This window comes from Papilio machaon, chromosome 2 (assembly GCF_912999745.1).
Source record: "Papilio machaon chromosome 2, ilPapMach1.1, whole genome shotgun sequence".
NCBI classification, from domain to species: domain Eukaryota; kingdom Metazoa; phylum Arthropoda; class Insecta; order Lepidoptera; family Papilionidae; genus Papilio; species Papilio machaon.
The window spans coordinates 410,587-431,980 of NC_059987.1; the positions used below are offsets into that span (position 1 = coordinate 410,587).

The following is a 21,394-nucleotide window of genomic DNA, read 5'->3' on the forward strand; positions in this document are numbered from 1 at the left end:
TAAAACACCTAAATTATGGTACTTATTTGTTCGAGTAATTTTATTACAAGACCGATGCTCGATAGGTCATGATTGTTCGTTACGCACGTACGGTCCGACACTATGACAACCGTCCATTATGTACAATATTAATCTTCATACAAATTAATCCGATTCTTCATAGGCGTCAGATGTCAAACTAATAATCCTTTCCTTGGACAGACTAGCGATTCAATTCAATTTCCAAGCACACTATAGTCGAATTTTTAATTAGACGAAGCTAGCTGACGTTTCCTGTGTTGTCAGTTTTTGATGAAATATAAATAGTGTTGTGACAAATTGAATGATTGAAAAAACTCCTGAATGAATCCTATTCTCTACATCATGTAGTTGAAACTATAAATGTATGAAATATAACAGTTATAGGTAGGTAATGAAAATAAAAAACATCGTTTATTACATTTTTAATCATCATCAGAAAAAAAATCATCACTATCGCTTTTGGCGACATTAATAAAAAATCTGTCTGAAACATTATCGATCATGTGTTCGAGACCATACATTTTACAAATAGAAATAATATTCTTTTATAGTTTGAAATGATTATTCACACTCATTGTTCATTCATCTGATTGAGCGAGAACTGAACGCATCACTATAACTTTAAATGTGGCAACATTATTTTACAAAGTGACATTAGCTACTGTCAGTTGGCTTCGTCTAATTAAAAATTCGACTATAGCGATTCACTGCCGACTAAACCGACTGATGACAGTGACAGATGTCAATAGGAAAACTTTAGACAAAAAAAAATGATTAAATTTTAAATAGTAGAGGAGACATGGTAAAATAACTAAATCAAGTGCAGCTTTAGTACAACCCACAAATAAAACACGATAAAATTTAATTATGTATGACATTCATTATTTAATAAAACAATTAATTGCATAAACTACAAAACATATTTTATTAATTCAACACAGCAAGACTAAAAACAACATATGTAATTATGTTCATTTGTCCGGAATACTCTCCAGGCCCTGAAAAAAATGAAATAATGAAAGAAACTGAACACACCACCATCACTGAATAAAGGCCATTCCCAATGCTTTCAACAGTATGCCATCCAATGCCTTCCACATCATCCTTCCTCTATACATACATTTTGTTAATTATAACTATTGACAAAGTCTTCAGGGTATTAATCTTAGGCGTAAAGTACACCAAAAATCTCATACAAATTTTGACATAATTGATGAAGTGATGATAAAAAGGCATTTGTCGCAAATATTCGTGCAAGGCCCACTGTTGGCATGCTTTCTTAATACAAACATTTAAGTGCAATAAAATAATTCTGTGTTAACTTTCCAACTCAAATTGTATTATTCAATGCACAGATTATCAATTTTAGACATGTATTCTTAAAAGCTGAATATAAAATGCTACACTTCAACTTACAATAACTTTATAACCATCACCAGTAAGCCGTGTGTCTCTCTGGTACAGCATTCGGTCCCATCTGTCCACCATTGAACGCCTGTAGTGCTGTAACACATTAGTATGCATAAAGTTTTCTGTATATTTTCCAAGGCCTAATAAATTACTTGAGCATATAAATTGAGAAATATAACATAGACACTCAATAATAATCAAGTAATTCTTATACAAGGTAATCTTTTGAATAGTGTTTTTGCCTCTTTTAATTATATTATTTTATTATACAAATCTTTAGAACAATTTTTTTTAACTTTTTTTACCTGATTGACTCAGAATTTTTAATTTGTTTCTTTCCTAAGTGTCATAGCACTAATCAGTCAATTATTTTGTTACTTTTTTTAATTAATTCACATTCACAAATAGTTTACTTGTATATTATCTTGTACAATCTTCATTGGTTTTACATTTATAAGTGCATACTACAAATTTAACTTTATTTTTACCACATATATAATAGGGGGGTTTTTCAAGAATATTATGTATGTTTTATATATCAGTTTCTATGTTTGTCAATTCCAATGAAACGAGTCTGTTTGACAAATAAACGTGAAACACCTACTCAAATTCAATATTACTTAACAAAGTTGTATTTTATATCTAACTATATAATTAATGAAAATTATTAAATATATATTAGGTTATAACTGTGAAGTGTTACCTAACACACAATTAATTTTAGTAACTTACGTTTCCTAAAACCAAATTATGCAGGTGATAAAGTCCCCAGCCAGGTAAGCCTAAGCACGTTGCAATTAAGCAATAACCTGGCAATATTTGGTACCACATTATTTTCAATTAAATTCAAATCTTCAAAATAAAAACTATTTTTTACGTTCTTTGCACAGGTTCTTTCTTTGCTTTTTGACAGAAATACTAAAAGCTAAAAGTTGACATTTTAAATATTGATGTTGCCAGGTCCAGGGCAGCTACATTGTGACTCGTTATTTTAGGTGTAAATAGGTAGGTGTGTGAGGTAAAAATAGGTGTGCATGTGTTACTTTTTGGCTAAAAGCACCTTATTTAAGTATTTAAATTAAAGATATATGAATTCGACCAGTCTTTGAAACCAGGTTTAAAATTCTTTGATTAACAAACTAATCAAAGGATTGTTAACCTTAGGTTCAGGTGCCTTTTTTATATATTTGCTTCCACTTCACCCCTGTTTTCTGTGTGATCATGGTATTGCACCAGGCGAGCCGGCCCATTCGTGCAACAAATGTTGTTGTTGCTGTCGTCTACCACTTTTAAATTTACTAATTTATTTTTGTCTATCCGCAAGACCGTGTTTGTTCCGCGAATTTCTGGTATGGCTGGACCAATTTTGACGGGACGTTGACAGGAAAATAATGTATAATGTTATCTTATTAATATTATAAATGCGAATGTTTAGATGGAATGTTTGGATGGATGAATGGATGTTTGAAGTTATCTCCGAAACGACTCCACGGATATTGGCGAAATTTGAGAACATATTCTGGAAGAACACACAGGCAACTTCGATAATTTTTTTAAAGTTTTCGACTTATACATACATTTCCGAGGACCAAATAATGGAGCCACCATAGCCCAAATCCGCCCATTGAAGTGCATCCAGCAATCAAAAGAAAGGACGGGATCATCTGGTACCACATGATTGAATAGCTCCGGATTCTTATTTAAAATTTCATTTATGAATTAGTTTAAACATATGTTAGACTTTTGTACATGTCAAAGCAACTTAATTCTTATTTCTAGTTGCAACGTGCCAGTTCTTTTGTCACTTGGTGAAATTATCCTTTTTACAGAAGCGTGAAGAGAAAAAAAGCAATTTTCATCCGTAGAGCACGCGAATTGAACTTTCCTAATAAATGTTTGATTTCTTTATTTATTTCAAAAGATTATCTTACAATGATTCGTATGTCATTTAAGAAAAACTTAAAACATTTTTCTAGTGAATCACAATAAATTTAAAAGTGATAAAAGTTTAAAGAAAACTACGACACGTGCATACGCTCCGCAATCGGCTGTTTTCGTTATTTCGTTCTATAAAACCTATATCTATGGACTGGAGCATTTACCAAAATTGTAATAAACACTCTCTGTTGTAGTTCTATTACTGTATTTATTTTATATGGACATATAAAATTAGTGCACCTGTATGTAAGTATACAACATGAAAATCTTATCGCTTTTAGCAAAAAACAATTTTGATTTTTTTTTTTCTATTTGTATGTCTGTTAATTTGTCAGCAGAGCAAGTTGCTAGTTAGAAAAGTAAAAAAAATATATTTTTTAATTAAATATAAAGAAAGTATTTTTTGATCATGGAATAAAAAAAAGAAATTATAATTTAAGAAATTAATATTAATGTGTGGGTACAAAGAAAAAGAAATAAATTAAAAATATTGAATAAAAGTTTTAATTATGTTTTTGTAATAAAAAAACGCAGTTATCTTAAATGAAAAAGTTATATAAAATATTTTATTGAGTATACAAAATTGAAGTTATTTCTTTTTTGTGTCTACATGACAGAACGCTCAGCTAGTAGTGAAGCTCGGAGAGCTCTCAGCACGGGAATGGTCATCAATATCTTAGGGTTAAATTTAAGAAATGCACATCAATCCGCCATCGTTCTTGCAAGATGCTGTCTCGGATGCTGATAATTGAATTCAGACTGAATGTTTTAAAAGAATCTCCTATAAGATTCGAATTCAGCTTTAGTGAGTAAATACTTTGCGACGCTCAGGTGGCTCTCACTGGTGTTTAAAGATTGTAGCAAGTTGCCCACGATGTTTGCATATGACTCTACCACATTGGGATTGAGGTTGCCAATGAGATTGTACCTCGAATTCCAGAAGTAATTAATTCTATGAACACGCAATGCCGAGTGAAGCTTCTGCAGCATATGCTTGAAGAGTGTCGCTAAATCATTTCTCATCCAGAAATCAGCGTCGGTATTTTCAGTCACTTCCCAGAGGAATAAGGTCTTTATATAATAGCTCGCGAGATGAGACATGTTTTTGGAGTCGCGTAATTTTTTTAGCTAAAACAACATTAAAAGAATATTACGCATACACATTCATGAGTCTTAAAATCAGACATGGTTTGTTTAATATTAAAAAATAAGCTGCAACTACTTAACATTATAAACGACTTAATTTTTATACCATTAACAATACAGTAACATTTGAACAAGTATCAATCACGTAAGTATACAAGTAATTAATTTAGTTTTAGTTCACTTGTAAAAAAGGACGACTAAGGCAATAATTTATAATTTTCCAACAATTACTCACCAGTTTAACAGTCAAGCGCAGATTATGCGAGTCGTGTATTAACTTTCTCTCCTGCTCTTGTAACGAGATACGCCAGGAACGGTTCTCGTCGTGGATGTCGTAGCCGTGCCGGTTGGGCTTGGGCGCCACCATCCAGTGGCCCACGCTGCATCCCGCGGGAATACTGTTGTACCCCTCCACTGGCCACCGACTTTCCGAAAACTGCAGCGCCAGCACCAAGTCCACATCTAGCTTAAAGCCCGTGTCGTTCTCTATTATAAGGGTAAGGGCCGGCCCAGTCTCAGTGTATCGCACGGTATACATATTCTCCTTATTAGCATTCTGCACCTGGCGTGATAAGCGATCTATGGCCCTAATGATAATGCTCTTTATCCAGTTGGCGTATTCAGATCGCAGGATGTAGTTCTTACTGTCGAGCCACTTGTAGGCAGTTTTGACCTCGACGCTGTCGGGTGTGTACTGCCGGGGGGAGCCGGGGCGAGTGTCGACGCGTAGCTGCACGTATCCCGGATGTTTCGGCTCGATCTGTATGAAGTTGAAGGGCACATGGACTACGATCACCATGTCATACTCGTCGGGCTTGTTAATGCGCAGTCTATCGAAATGACTTCCCGCGAATTTTACCTGTACACCATAATTAATATTTAGTATAAGAAGGAGCATGGTCCAACAGTAATTTTTTAAAATTTCGCAACGTTTAAGGCAAATTAATTCGTTTTACGGTTAAACTCTGTTGCCCAATATTTGATATGTAACCAAACATGTATGTATGTCCAAAAAAAATTTGGACTGATATCTCATTATATTCGGATGTATTAATGGAAAATTATGGAGACTTGTTTCGTTTTTGTTTTAACAAGCCTAAACTTGCCAGAAGCCGACGACGTAAAGAACGTACCTCACTCGAATACTTGGCGTAGTAGGGATCCACCTCCTTCATAGCGTTATGTATCCGGTAGAAAATCTGTGTAAATATTTCGTAGTAGTAACGACAGTCCTCTTTTCTGAGTGCGATGTGCCTGACATAGACATCTGCGAGCACATCGTTGAGGTCGCGCAGCACCGGCTTCACCGGCACCGCCGAGGTTGATACCATTCTGTAGTTATTGTAATTCATCATAATATCGTCAAAACAGACACACATGCCGCCTTTATCCAATAAATTCCCATCCTTATTATACGTATAATACGTATTACATATATATTATATGGAGTATAATATTAATATTAATTAATTAACAACAACATAACAGATAAGTAGGCAAAGACCTCGGACCTCCATTTTGCGCGGTCCTGACACACCTCTGTCGTTTTTTTTTTCACCCATAGTATATAAGCATCCTTGTCCTCCCAATCCTTTTTTTTTTTTTTTTTTTTTTTTAAAGTCTGGAAATGCATTTACGCACCCCCTACGCCGGGCTGTGCAATGGCGTAGGGGAGTGTGGGACTCGCCGGCCGCAGAAGGCGACCGGAATACCCACTAAAACCAGACTGCCCTCTCACGCGTTACGGCGGGGCCACGGGAAACGCGTTAGCTTACTTCCGTGACCCCGCCTGCGTTTGGCCTCTACGGGCCCTCAAATCTAAGGCGTGGGGAGAAGGGCAGCAGCGGCAAATTGCCGCCTCCTTCTCCCCACTCTTCTCTGCCGGAGCGGGGGCGCTAGGGGATCCCCTTCGCGTTCCCGCTCCTTCTCCTCCTTCTGCGACATGACTGTTTCGCAGAAGGAGGAGACCGCGTTCCAAGACCTCTCACTTCCCAACATGGCGCGTACAACGCCGGGAAGTGAGAGGTCGCCGCCTATCGCCGCCACCAGGGTGCGGCGCTCTTCTGTCCAGGCGCAGCACACTCCTCCCAATCCTAACTCTAACTTATCTAACTATACATCAATGTGCGAACTAATACTATGAATCGCCAGACGTACAGCGATACATTTTTTACCTGTGTATATTATGTTATCTGTCAATTTCTTTATTAATATATGCTACACTAACATATATCATGAAGAAGTAAGATTTGTATCTTTGTGTCTAAAGAAGAAACGCAAAAACTATTAGACCGATTTCTAAAATTTGTACCGTCCACCCCTTGAGTGAAAGTAAAGAAATAATGTATAAAAAACTTGAGAGGTGTCAAGGGACACCTGGATGGAACGAAGTTCCTTTCGATTGAATGTGAATAAAAAACTTAAGTCTTCACAAGAAGTACATTTTATTTCTATGAATTTTCGTTTTATATTGTCACGTCGTTGCCATGGTGAAGTAGCGCTCATTCTTCGTTAACATACTTACTATAGCAAAAAGTGTCGTGACAACTTTTCGTAAGAATTTTTTCCGTCTAGCCCCCTTTCACAACGCGCGATAAGGAACTTCGTTCCAATCGTTCCAATAATATTGTTAAGTATTTCGAATTTAACTCTTACCTGTCCAGTACGCATTCAACAAACGCCATTGTAATTTGGAATTATTATCTGAAAAAAAAAAACATTCATAGCTACAATGTTATTGAAAGTTTTAATGTAATAAATCAACCGAAAATTACTGTATAAATGGTAGGAAAAATTAATGATATGTTGAGCTGGCTAAAAATTAATACGTGAAGTTTTAAAAATTATTGCTTTAATTGAATTTCAATATTGTTTAAAATAATAGTCAGCGACTTATTTCAGTCATAAATTTATGAGTTATAAAGTTTAATATTCATAAATAAATATATCTGAAAATATTACCTACATACGTAAAATAATTTTGTTCAAGAAACTCAGAAATTAACATTAATTAAAGTACACTAAAAACATTATTAACATCGTGAGGAATAACAATAACTAGAAAACAAAAAAAAATAGTTAACATAATATTTTCAAGCACTTTCTACATTTACAAACAATTCCAATAAACTCACTTATCTAGAATTCCTGACGACTTGTTTTCAGATTAGCTGAATACGTTTTGTTTGCTTCAATACAAAGTTTATTATTTTATATATCACATTCGGAACTTTATCAGATTAACGTTACATCAGATTAATGATTATAGGGCGACTGAATAAATACCACCATTCTTTATCAATTTACACGGGAATCCCCCGAAACGGAAATAATTTGATGCACTATTTTTTTATAATGGTAACACGAAAATTACGACAAAAATAACTTGTGTCGTTGGTACTAGAGTGAAAAGATACAACCCAGTTTAAACAGTTACGAATAAAGTTGATAATGGAAATAAATTCAGTTTGTAGTCCGCAAACTGATATCTAATACAGATATTACTATGTTGTATGTGTTCGCATACAAAAGTTCTTTGTAATTTTTACCATACAAAGCTAATTATGTTCCCCACCGATAACCGCTGATAACTCTTAGAGGAAACAAGTAATTCCTCTAAGTGATAAATATAATGTACGAATATGATGAATAAGATCTTATTATACAGAGAATAAAAATGTTCTTTTTAATATGTACATTAAGAATGTAAAACAACAATGTTTTGTTCATATTCAATAGATCAGTTCAAGTTCAAGTAATAAGTGCTTATCAAAGCGGAGATATAATATTTATAGCATTAAAGAATGTATGGGATTTCCTCTGGGCAGATGTCACTATTCTATTTTAGCAATATCATTAATGTTGACTCGTTTGCCTATCTTCTGCAATTTAAAAGAAAAAAAAAAGTTTACTGGAAATAATTTACCTATATGTTGGTATAGTCAAACAAGGATGACTGACTCGTGATAGAGGCGATGCTATTGCGGTTAGTTCTGTCAGAAAATATGTACAACCTACAACCTACAAGGGCATAGAAAATGACTTAATCTGAGACTTAAAAGAAAAAACATAACAGGGACAGTGGAAAAAGGCACTTTTTTGACATTGACAGAAAGGCGCTAGTGAGTTATCACAATATCCCTCCCACCGATTCAGTTTATCGGTATATAGATTAAAATTGCTCTTTACAGTACAAAGTTCTCAGTTCTGACAAATAATATATCACGATCACAAACAATAAGCGGAATCGAAAAATCAGCAGCAGGCCGGGTGCGCCCGTGTTCACGAGGTTTTACTACTTAATAAAAAATTCATTTACGGTCACTTACGGTCATTTACGGAAAGGGTACTGTTGAAAAGAGATCAGACTTATATTTTTGCCACCCGGACCCGGGACTGGTCCCTACTTGGTTTATAAAATGGCCACATTTGTGAGCAACTTGTAACTGGCAACACAAAATATCGGGTCATCAAAAATGGCCGAAGTACCGATCGAGAGTGAATTCCCTGTTTGGGGATTATTACCGAAAAAAGAAACAGGAGTAGTGTCTTTTTTAAATAAATATCCCGAGTATGATGGCAGGGGTACTATAATAGCTATTCTAGATTCTGGTGTGGATCCTGCGGCCGCCGGCCTTAAGGTGTATATTTTTGACTTGTCATGGTTTGTTTGGTTGTTATTTTGTTGTGATTAAATTTTGATACATTTCTTTCAACTAGGTAACGTCGACAGGCGAAATAAAGGTTATAGATAGATTTGATTGCAGTGGATGTGGAGATGTCGATACTAGTACTATTATCAAGAAAGTTGTCGATGGCCACATTACCGGTATTACAGGAAGGAAACTTAAAGTAAGGAACATATATTATCGTTGTTAATATTATTCTTAGTACAATTTTAATTTCAAAAGGTACATGTTAAATACTTGCTGGTCGAATGTTCTTGCACATATTCGCAATGTCATTCGGTCATTGACCTGATGTGATTCACAGCTGTTCTTTGTCATATTTTGGTTTGGGGTAATTCCAAGTTCTTTTGCTTGAAAATATGTTATCTGTATCGCTGATGGTGATCATAATTGAATAAGATTACTGGCTAATATTATGAGCCATTAAAACAATCAGTATAAAATAAATAATATACAAGGAATAGATCATACAACATCGAACAGCGGTAGAGTCAGCATCAATATTAGTTAATGCACAAATGGCCTGCTCAACTGGTGCAATACTACAATAATACATGGAACTGGCATTTTCCAACTTGTGTTATAAATAAAAAAGAAACATTTACATGATCTTTGTTTTAACTTCATGTATCCTTTATCATTTTTTAACAATTTCCTTAGATTCCAGAGACATGGAAGAATCCAACCGGGACTTGGAGAACAGGAGTATTATATCCTTTCAGTATTTACCCCACAAAGCTAAAAGAGCGTGTGCAGGAACATAGGAAGGAGCACCTGTGGGATGTGGGACATAAGAAAGCATTCGCTGAGGCTAATGCAAAACTACACGAGTTTGAAACTGATGTTGGTAAGTTTTGTAAGAATATTTTTAATTTATCACTAAATAATTTCTTATTATTTTACTTAAAATCTGTTGATTTTTATACTAGCTGCTAAAAATCCTAATTTGAGTGCTGATGAGAAACTTCTCAAAGAAGAGTTGGAGGCACGAGTAGAAGTGTTGCAAGCAGCAGAGAAGAAATACACAGATGTTGGCCCCACATATGACTGTGTCTTATTTCATGATGGTGAAATTTGGAGGTAATACTTATCTACTTAAATACTTCAGTTTGAGTAGAAACTCATGAGACTTAGTTTTCTACAATGTCAAGTGTAAGAAATAAAATTGTAGATAATGATCTAATAATGTGGATGGTAAAAATATATTTCTTTTGATAAGATTATAATAGATTATATATTGTCTAAAGAACACTAAGATAGAGGTAAATTAACTCACTTTTGCAGTTGCTTAATGATTTAGAGCTGTTTCTAAAGTTGAAAAGCTCATTACTAATCTTGAAGTGAAATCAAGAAATATCCCAACACTGAGACTAGGTCACACATGTATCTTAGGGTTCCAGTGTGTTCCTTGGAGATCCTGGAACTCTCTTCTATTGCACTTGAGTTTGGCCGCCGAGGGGGTTTTAGTGGGTCAAATCCCACATAACCCTGTCTTCCCCCCTAAAGGCAGGGTATCTTTAGATTTCCCCCTCGACACCAAAAAAAAGGTCACACAAGTATCTTAAATTACATTGCTGAGATAGAATAAGTTACATAAAAAATATGATAATATATTTAAGCATTAATTAAACAAATCTACAAGAAATAATATGTTTAATTGCTACATAACCAACTTCCACTGGTACCAAACATTAGATGGCAACCCTGCTGGGATAAATCATAATATGTTATCACTATGCTGGTAATTCACAATTAGGTTACATTAGGATAATTTCTTTCTTTTAAAGATAAGTAAAACTCTGAGATATTTGAAAATAAGTTTTATTGTATCTTTTTCACCCAAAGTTCTACATAATATTTGCTTTTAATATAGGGCCTGTATCGACACAACAGAGAGTGGGGAGCTGTCGGAAGGTTTATTACTGGGAGAGTACAGCGTGACACACGAGCACGCACACCTCACCTCCCTCGACGAGATGACCGTCAGCATCAACGTGCACGATGATGGCGACGTGTTGGAAGTGGTCGGAATGTGCTGTGAGTTACATTCAAAAATCACTTCAAGTGGGCAAATATCGCTATTCATTGACTGAAGTTTTTGTTAGACAGAATAAAAGTGAGAGACTGTTTTCACTCATCAGATAAAGTAGCAATAGAGAGGTATAGATACTAGAGCTTGTAATCTGTGAGTGGTATTATAGATGTAAGAGTTAATTGAATGAATGTATGCAGCAACGCACGGCACACACGTGGCGGCGATAGCGGCTGGCTACTTCCCCGAAGAGACGGAGCGCAATGGTGTGGCGCCTGGTGCTCAGATAGTCTCCCTGACCATCGGCGATGGCCGCCTCGGCTCCATGGAGACAGGCACCGCCCTCGTGCGCGCCTGTCTCAAGATCATGGACCTCACCAACACCAAGAAGATCGACGTCATCAACATGAGCTATGGGGAACATGCCCACTGGTCAAACTCCGGGTTAGTGCATCTATCTGATATCAACTTTCATGTAGAAATAGATGTAGTCACTAAAATTTAATAGATCAGAATGATAAATATTCTGTGATTATGTAAATTTAACGATAATTTTATACAGTGAAAATGGATTAAAAAGTTTATGTTGAACTTTTGAATAAATACGCAATTAAGAGATATAAATAACTTTGTAGAGGATATAATATTGATATAGGTAAATGTTATCTTCCTAATATTATAAATGTGAATAATAGAAATATCTGTAGAATGTCTCAATAATGAAATTTGGCACAGATGTAGAACATTGTATGGAAGAATACATAGGCTACTAATTCAATTTTTGTCTATTCCTCGCCGACGGAGTCGCGGCTGATAGTTTTTTTTATAAAGTAATAATTTAAGATAATTCTAAGTGTGCTTTGTTTTAAAATAAACATTTAATGAAAGTAATATAACTGGAATAAGATTTCCCTAATTGAGATAAATGTTGTGACACATTCCAGTCGTGTGGGCGAGGTGATAAGTTCAGTGGTGAACCGGTACGGTGTGTCGTGGGTGGTGTCTGCCGGCAACCACGGACCCGCGCTCTGCACCGTCGGTACTCCACCAGACATCGCGCACCCCGTACTCATAGGTAGCTAACATTTTCTGCCACTACCACTGCCCTTACAAGAAAGAAGAGTAAATAGTTGAATGTGTAATGCTAGGTGTGGGCGCGTACGTATCTGCGGAGATGATGAGCGCGGCGTACTCGATGCGCGCGGCGAGCACTGCGGGCGCGTTCAGCTGGAGCTCGCGCGGGCCGTGCGCTGACGGCGCCCCCGGAGTCTCCGTGTGCGCCCCCGGCGGCGCCGTCGCCTCCGTCGCCAGGTACACAACACACACCGCCACTTACACTTTGACTTTGACACTGTCTTACGCCATTTTGTATCAGTTATTTATTATAATTTGTCATAGGTTCACTCTGCGCAATTGTCAACTAATGAATGGCACGTCGATGGCAGCTCCTCATGTTGCCGGTGCTGTTGGTAAGTTGTAATTTTTATTACTGTATTTAAGGAGTGACTAGGCCATAGTCAACCACGCTGGTCCAGTGCGGGTTGACTTCACACATATCTTTGAATTCTCCGATATGTGCAGGTTCCACCACAATGTTTTTCTTCACCGTAAGAAAGTCGGATAAATGTACATATGTAAATTGCGGGATTCAAACCCTGGACCTGCATATTGCAAGTCAAGTGCTTAATCCCCGAGCCAACGATGATCTTCGTAAAAAAAAATTTGTTCAAATTAATTTTAATGTTGTTTGTTTATAAAGTTTCAGTATAATTTGTTGATATGTCGATTTAATTATAATTTTTGTGATAATTGTAGCGGCGCTAATATCGGGTCTGCGTGCGCGTGCGCTGCCACACTCACCGTACAGCATGAAGCGCGCGCTGGAGAACTCCGCCACGTACCTCGCACACGTGGAGCCCTGGGCGCAGGGCTGCGGTCTGCTTAATATTGAAAGGGTACACATATTATAATCCAACACATATTACCTTAATTATGACATTTATTGCTATATGTTGGTTATGAAATTAAAAGATAAATTTTAAGGGAAATTAGAAAACAATGTATTTTATTTCCAGGCGTTCGAGATACTAACTAAATACCACAGCGAGGTGGAGCGAGATGTTACATTCAGCTTGCAATGTGGGCCACACAATGGCAAGGGCATCTTGCTGCGTCCTCGTCCCGCAGACCCACCACAAGACATCGGTGTCACAGTGGAGCCTCACTTCCTGCTCGACCACACAGACCTGCACAGTCAGTATTTCTTTTTTTATATATGTCAAAGTGGTAAAACAACCGCTATCTATACACATTCTGCTATTGTAAATGCATTGCCTACCGTTATTCGACGGAAGAGAGAATGCACAGAAAGAAGATATTTCCCCGTCCTATGGGTTCCCTTTTATGTAATATCCACTTCCTTTCTAAACCGTTTCTTGTAAGATATGGATGAGAAAGGAAAGGAGACTAATATTATAGCTCCGACACACACTCATTAGACTTTAAACGAACATGCTTCCACTTAAGGTGTGTCTTCTGTGTGGTTGATGTACAGCATCGGACAAGGTCTATCGTGCAACCAACAAATATTGCTGTTGCGAGATTTACCACTGTACCATAACTATTGTTGAACGACATCCTGCATTCTTCTAACATCTAGTGCAGCTTTGTCACAAATAAATATACATACATTTATCTGCACTTTTGTATGATATTATTGTAGTGCCATATTATGTTAAGACAACTCCCAGGTTCAAAAGCATCGGTTTAAATGAGTTTTTGCTAAATATAACTAAGTTTTAGAATCCATTTTGGATTGGAGAAATATCTCTTTAATTTTAATAATAATGTCTTGATATAAGAAAGTAATACATTATGAAATTGCTATATTTTCGTTATAATTAGTAATGGTCGTGTTTAGAGAAGTGTTTGCAATGCACATTGTCACCCGTAGGCTGCGGGGACAAGGTTAGGATGGTACATGTGGGATGTGTTGCTCCTCAGTGCTCGTGCGGTATGTTTATATGTTTAACATGTATGTTGATTCATGTTATATAGTGAACAAGTACATATGTCGAGTTAAATAGTTCGTTATTTCTAATAATAGCATAGTTTCATTTTTTATTTTTAGCAATTGAATTTATACTAAGAACACATGGATTGCTTAGTTTAAAAAATTTGCTAAGATATTTAATTGCATATTGCCTATAGATTATTGTTGATTCATTTATTTTATGTGGCAGAGAGAAACTATAAACCGTTAAATCGTTTAAAAGCATTGTAATTTTAAGTGTGGATAAATATCATGTATCTAATGGCGGGTAATTAACTTTAGGTATATAGATTTAACTATAGCTATAAGTGAGCGATATTTATTTGGTGAACAGATACAAAAAAACGTATGTAGAATGATGCGTGTTGCAGACAAGTCGGTCATTCCCAAGCAGATCGCGTTCGGCGTGCGGCTGGCGCTGACCTGCGCCGCGACCTGGGTCTCTGCGCCCGCGCATCTCGACCTCATGAACGCCGCGCGCACGCTCGCCCTGCGCCTGCGCACCGCGCACCTGCCGCCCGGCGCGCACCACGCCAGGTACCGCATCTCTGCTGCGACCTCTGCGTGTGTGTATATGTGTATGTTGACACTCGTGTCGTGTCGTGTGCAGTATAAACGCGTACGACGTATCGTGTGTGGAGAAGGGGCCGGTGTTCCGCGTCAACATCACAGTGCTGCAGCCGCAGCCGCTGCCGCTGGACGCGCCCGCCAGCCCGCGCTTCGCCGAGCGCGACGTGCTCTTCAAACCCGCCACTATAAAGCGACACTTCGTTATAGGTAACTATACAACTTTTCCAGCTCTCGTTCGGTTGGTTGACAGACAGTTGTAGTGTGTATGTGACGATGTGACGTTATGTTGTCAGCGCCGGCGGACGCGACGTGGGCGGTGCTGCGGCTGAGCACGGCGGAGCGCGAGCGCTCGGGCCGGTTCCTGGTGCACACGATGCAGCTGCTGCCCCAGCGCAGCTGTCGCTCGCACGAGACGCACAAGCTGCTCAACGTCACCGCGGAGGCGCCCACCTACCTGCCCTTCCAAGTTGTGGTCGGTTACACATACATCTACATCTGCAACAAACTTTAGTTGACATTGTAATTTTTCATATGAAAAATCTGATAATTTTTCTTGGTGTATACACAGGGCGGTGTGACGCTGGAGGTGGCGATAGCGAAGTACTGGGCGAACATCGGCGACCTGGTGGTGGACTACAGCGTGGAGTTCCACGGGCTGAGGCCGGACTTCGGGTCGCAGCTGTGGCTGGGCGGAGCGCAGGCCCCCGCCCCCGTGCTGCTCTCAGCGCTGCGCCTGCAGGAGGTGCAGCCCGTAGCCCAGCTCAAGCACACGGAGCCGGTCTACAGGTATTACTTACACAGAAAACCTATTAGTTGTATAATTTGGGACAGGAATTATATAACTGTTATGTTGGATGTGTATTTGATGTAAGTGTTGTTGCGCAGACCGGCGGAGAGCAAGCTGGCGCCGCTGAGTGCGCGTGACGTCATCCCGCCAGGCAGACAGATATACCAGCTCATCAACACATACAACTTTCACATAGCCAAGGCCACAGAGGTACTGTACCCGGTTACTTATAACTTTTAACACATATTTTATACAGTTTTTTTTTTTAAATAAAGTATTGCTTACTTTTTTTTTTGTAAAATAATTGTATTCTGGAAGTAGTTTGTTAATGTTGTCAGGTGTCACCTATAGTGTCGTTGTTGTGCGACACATTGTACGAGTCTGAGTACGAGTCTCAGATGTGGATGTTGTACAACAGCTGCAAGCAGCTGATGGCCGTCGGCGACGCTTACCCGTCCAAGGTAACACGAGTCTTATAACTTCAGTAATAAAGCATCTTCAAAATGATAAATACAATAATAACTTCCAGTGCTCCGCAAATAAGAATTATTTAATTTAGAATTGTTCGGCTTTACTTATTAAAAAAAAAACTGACATACTATGCTCTATATGCCAAATTTCATTCGCGAGATCTATTGAGCCGTGCTGCAGATACCTTCAAACAAACATCCATCCATCCATCTAAAATTTACAATTAATAATATATTATACTTGTATAAATATAATGATTGTTGTTGTAGTATTCTGTGAAGCTGGAGAAGGGCGAGTACGTCCTGAGGCTGGGAGTGCGACACGAGAGCCGCGCGCTGCTGGAGCGGCTGCAGGAGTTGCCCGTCGTCATCCAGCAGCGTCTGCCGCAGCCCATCACCCTCGATGTCTACTGCTCGCACTCGCAGGTACAACCACACACCTCACAGAATCTTCAATACCTATAACCTATATATTATTATGAAACTGATGTAATTGCAGGCGGTGACAGGTGGCAAGAAGTTCACCAGTGCGCAGCTGCACAGTGGTCATCTCCTGCCTATATACATTGCCCCCGTGCCCGCTGACAAGTGAGTCACATTATATAGTTTGAAATTGAAGCATCCCCGCTACAGACATTTCAAATGTAATTTGCTAGCGATTATTTGCCCTTTTGTATTTTGTAATGTTTTCCCGTGTATGTAAGTTTGTTTTTATATATGTCAGTTTGTATATATGTAAATTCTATTGTGTGGGGGCCCCTAAACGACTGAACAGATTTTGACATGTAACATATATAGTTAACATGACAGATGAAATTCTATAAAACAGTGATATGAGTGAGTTCAAATCTCACTCGCCGTAACTTTTCATCGTGAAATCTCTTTTTCTATGTTTTCGATTATATTCCAAAATTAGAAAGTGTTACATAAAAACATTACAGTTTATTTAGTTTAAATAAAAAAATAAAGTGTTTGTTTTGAAACGCAGACAAGAGATGGTCCATTAAAGCCTAAGTCATTTTATTATCGCTGTCTCGTTTGTCCAGTAATGTAATGTATGTGTATGTCAGAGTGAGCAGGTCGACTATATCGGTGGGTCAGACGTTGTCGGGCACGGTGACGTTCGCGAAGGACGAGTTCGGACGTCGCGTGGACGTGTACCTCGTGCGAGCCGCGCCCTGCGAGCCGCCGCGCCGCACGCCCGCGCCGCACGCCACGCACGCCACGCACGCCACACACGCCACGCACGCCACGCCTCGCCGACACGACGAGTATGCGGACGCGCACCGCGACCTCGCCGCCACCTGGCTCGCCAAGCTAGGTAGGTACACTGACACTCTCATTCATTCAATCATTCACTCACATCTCACTTCATTCGTAACTCACTTCTCACTTCATTCGTAACTCACTTCTCACTTCATTCGTAACTCACTTCTTTCATTCGTTCAATCATTCACTCACATCTCACTTCATTCATAAATATCTCACTTCATTCATTCATTCAATCATTCATTCATTCAATCAGTCATTCATTCATTCACTCATTCATTCAATCACTCATTCAATCACTTATTAATTCACTCATTCATTCACTCATTTATTCAATCACTCATTCATTCATTCACTCATTTATTGATTCACGTCATTCATTCATTCATTCGCATGTTACTTCATGCGCTCAACGTTACTCGGCTGGTTATAGTCAAAGGATTTGGTCAGATGTGATAGGCGCTGCTTAACGCAGTTAATTCTATCAGAGATTATGTAAAAACTACATGAACCTAAAAATGGAATAAAAGAAAAAACAACACGACAGCTACAGTATGAAATATACCTTGTTATACTTTTTTAACATTTATAAAAGCACACTTAGTGAGCTATTATAATTTAGTCATTCACTTATTCATTAACTTTGTGAAAGTAGAAAAAAAGTATACAATATTACGGATAAATTATGTTAAACCATTTATTGACTAACATTAAAAACTACTGACTCTTGTGTTACCTATTTATATGAGATTGTGTGATTGTAGAGGGTGACAAGCTGGAGCAGTTGTACGAGGAGATGCTGGAGAAGTATCCCGGCTACCTGGGCACGCATGTCGCATACCTCAACAGTGTCGACTCGCCCACTGACCCTAAGAAGTAACTAACTTTTTGGTGTGAAACTATAACTTTAGTGGAAAATAATAACTAATAATTAAGGCGATCTAATTTTTATTAATGTGTTTTCAGATTGCCACACGCGGCGGAGGAGCCCGATGTGACGACAGCCTGGTGCGAGCAGCTCATCACCATTGCTGACAAGGTGATCATCACACGTTATATGATGAAATATTTGTGATGTAACATGTTTGTGACAGTATTCATTGTCGGCAGGTGATAAAACAGATCGACCAGGACAAGCTGCTGGCTTACCTCGGCATGAAGAATGACACACGCGCAGATGCCACCAAGATTAAACAGTCAGTCATATATTGTCTTTTAAATATGAATTGATATTAAATTAAATTTGTTTCTAGTCACTAGAGTAAAGTGCGGAGCTAAGCACTTGACTTATAATCTGCAGTTCCTAGGTTCGAATCCCGCCATATACCAATGTGTTTTTCGAGTTTCGATTTACATATGTACATTTATCCGACGTTCTTACGATGAAGGAAAACATCGTGATGTTGCACATATCTGAGATGAAATTCAATGATATGTGTGAAGTCAACCCGCACTGAGTCAGTGTGGTTGACTATGGCCTAGTGATACCTAACTTAGGGTAGGCTCCGAGCCCCTCAGTGGAGATGTATAGTGAGGTGATGATGATGATGATGATGATGTAAGAGACATGTGTGGTGTACTGCAGGGAGCAGGAGCGGCTGCGCGGGTGGGCGGTGGAGGCGCTGTGCCGGCGCGGGGCGGCGCTGTGCCGGCTGCACGCGCTGGCGCAGGGCGGCGCAGCACGAGACAAGATAGAAGACGCGCTCCACAACAACCTCGCCGACCTGCTGCGTCTCGCGGACCTCACAGACACCAAGGTATCACACATGCTTACTTGCGAATGTTTAGATGGATGGATAGATGGATGTTTGTTTGTTTGAAGGTATCTCTGAAATGATTCAACGGATTTCGATGATAGAACATAGTCTGGAAGAACACATGTGATACTTATTAAGTTTTTTTTATTCCGCACGAACGGAGTCGCAGGCGACAGCTAGTATTGTTAAGACATTGTTATGCAGGTGCAGCACTACGGCGTGTGGCACTGCTTCACGCTGAAGCACTGGGGGCGCGCCATCAAGCTGCTGAACAAGATCCTGGAGGAGAGGCCGTCGCGCGAGGTGGAGGAGCGGCTGCTGGGCGCGTACCGGCAGCTGGGCTGGCACCACCTCGCCCTCGCCGCACTGCGCGCCCTCCCCGCCAAGTACCCCCCACACTACCGCCCCTTCTGAGGCACGCCCCCCCGCGCCCGCAGGCACGCCCCCAGACACGCCCCCAGACACGCCCCCAGGCACGCCCGCAGCTGCCCGCTTCACACTATATGTATTACATTTTAAATTCTCTCTTTGCTGGTATTATTTTTTTTTACATCATAAACTTATGTATTTCATTTATCTTAACTTATGTACAATCAATTTTTAATTTGTAAGAACTTGCTTTACACGTACTGTCACTTCATAAGGCTTTTCTTTATTTACGATAAAGTCATGTTTACTTAGATAGACCTAGATCATAGATTTATATGATGTTAACAAATTTTATAGTATAACACCAACAAATAGAAACCAATATAAAATTATTGCCACAGTCAATTTGAACTTTATAGCAAACGGTTTACAGTTGAAATTTGTTTGTGTATACAAATGTTTTGTATGTATTACTTATTTTTGATCATTTATTGCGTCAATAGAAAATATTTATCAATGAATTCAAGTATTAGAAGTAGATAATAAAATCCATATGTCGATAGTTGTGATAACTAAGTAGGTAGGTCAATCACATAGGTAAATAGTATGGAGGAAATTGAACATTATATAAATCTTATATAGTAATTTTTATACACTATTGTATGGAATAATTTAAAATGGAGAAATACATGAGGTTTGTCATTTAATCAATTTTAAAATGAAGGCATTTTATTCATATGTAATATTGTGTTGCTAGCATCGGTGGCTCAGGGGTTAAACATTTGACTTGCAATCTACAGGTCCTCGGTTCGAATTTTGACATGCACAAAGTGTTTTTTGATTTAAATATGTACATTTATCCGACGTTCTTACGTGATGCTGCACATATCTGAGAAGAAATTCAAAGATATATGTGAAGTCAACCCGAACTGGACCAGACCAGTCATTTCTGACTTGTTGAAGATTCAGAGCCTCTCAACGGGGAAGTATAGTGAGCTGATGATGTATATTGTGTTCAATTCTCTCCATTGTTCAACTCCATTTGTACAAGTAGATGCATCACATAAACGCTGCAAAGTACACTCTACAATTGTTGTTATATTTCTCATAATATCCCTCTTTTCAATTTGTACAATATTTTTTACTGTGTAGTTTCGACTGTTGTAGGACTTGTATAAGATTATATTGCCAACTTTGTTTATTGTATTTGAATGAATAAAGACAGCAATATGTCAATACAAGTTTTACTTCAGTAGAATTTCATGGTTAAATATAGAAAAAAGTTGCTTTTAAGATTTTTTTAACAAGTTAAGTATATTAGTTAATATATAAGTTGTATTATGTATTGCCTACCTCTATGTTTAGGTTTTTTTAATTCAAACAGCTCTGTAAAGTTGCAGCGATAATGAAGTTGTATGTATGTATGTATTGAGCCTGTTAGATTTTATAGATATGCTAAATTTTTTAAATAGATAATTACTTTCAGAAGGAATTCATAGCGTTTCTATAAAATTTATCTATTTAATTTTTTTTTACTATTATAAAATACAACAGGGTGCTAACGTGTTCTCGGCGTGTGCTCAACAGACTAGTTAATGTTTTTTTTTATTTTTTTATCGACAATGTATTTTTTTTTTGTTAGAATGATGACCTCATTAGTGTAATTGTTTGTGCGAAGAACGAAGCTGTAGATTCAAGATGGTAGTGATGTGAAAAATGTTGCAACGCTTTTGTCTATGGTCTAGAAAGTACTGTACGCGTTGGGATTGTTTATTCTAATGTCCACTGAACTGTTCAGTATTTACGTTGATAGAAAAATATGAAATCCTCTAAGATTAAAATTAAATTTAATTAATATTAATCTAGAAGATATTTATTTTATATC

At 38.2% G+C, this 21,394-nt stretch overlaps 3 protein-coding genes across 4 annotated transcripts; 1 reads left to right on the forward strand and 2 right to left on the reverse strand.

The window, feature by feature from the left end:
- Positions 1-927: 927 nt before the first annotated feature.
- On the reverse strand, positions 928-2,359 carry LOC123722435 (NADH dehydrogenase [ubiquinone] 1 alpha subcomplex subunit 1). The gene is made up of 3 exons (XM_045684281.1): positions 2,164-2,359; positions 1,438-1,524; positions 928-1,019 (listed from the first exon to the last, which is right to left on the reverse strand). The coding sequence occupies exons 1-3, from the start codon at positions 2,260-2,262 to the stop codon at positions 993-995; spliced, it is 213 nt and encodes a 70-aa protein (XP_045540237.1). The 5' UTR covers positions 2,263-2,359; the 3' UTR covers positions 928-992.
- A 1,566-nt stretch (positions 2,360-3,925) lies between these two features.
- LOC106716061 (cyclic GMP-AMP synthase) lies at positions 3,926-7,754 on the reverse strand. 2 transcript variants are annotated; one of them, XM_014509490.2, is made up of 5 exons: positions 7,650-7,754; positions 7,171-7,218; positions 5,649-5,847; positions 4,751-5,275; positions 3,926-4,497 (listed from the first exon to the last, which is right to left on the reverse strand). In XM_014509490.2, exons 2-5 carry the CDS (start codon positions 7,197-7,199, stop codon positions 4,138-4,140), a joined length of 1,113 nt encoding a protein of 370 aa, XP_014364976.2. In that variant the 5' UTR covers positions 7,200-7,218; positions 7,650-7,754; the 3' UTR covers positions 3,926-4,137. The 2 variants fall into 2 exon arrangements, with proteins under 2 accessions (XP_014364976.2, XP_014364974.2); XM_014509488.2 differs by having other exon boundaries at positions 3,930-4,497; positions 4,751-5,374; positions 7,650-7,746.
- Positions 7,755-8,976: 1,222 nt separating this feature from the next.
- Positions 8,977-20,660, forward strand: LOC106716063 (tripeptidyl-peptidase 2). Its single transcript, XM_014509492.2, has 25 exons — positions 8,977-9,155; positions 9,235-9,366; positions 9,864-10,050; positions 10,133-10,283; positions 11,077-11,240; positions 11,436-11,679; positions 12,180-12,310; positions 12,384-12,546; positions 12,634-12,704; positions 13,051-13,190; positions 13,311-13,488; positions 14,659-14,824; positions 14,898-15,064; positions 15,151-15,329; positions 15,426-15,643; positions 15,743-15,854; positions 15,983-16,105; positions 16,385-16,540; positions 16,614-16,702; positions 17,185-17,435; positions 18,148-18,259; positions 18,350-18,422; positions 18,494-18,579; positions 18,969-19,140; positions 19,345-20,660. The coding sequence occupies exons 1-25, from the start codon at positions 8,991-8,993 to the stop codon at positions 19,552-19,554; spliced, it is 3,840 nt and encodes a 1,279-aa protein (XP_014364978.2). The 5' UTR covers positions 8,977-8,990; the 3' UTR covers positions 19,555-20,660.
- Positions 20,661-21,394: the final 734 nt, after the last annotated feature.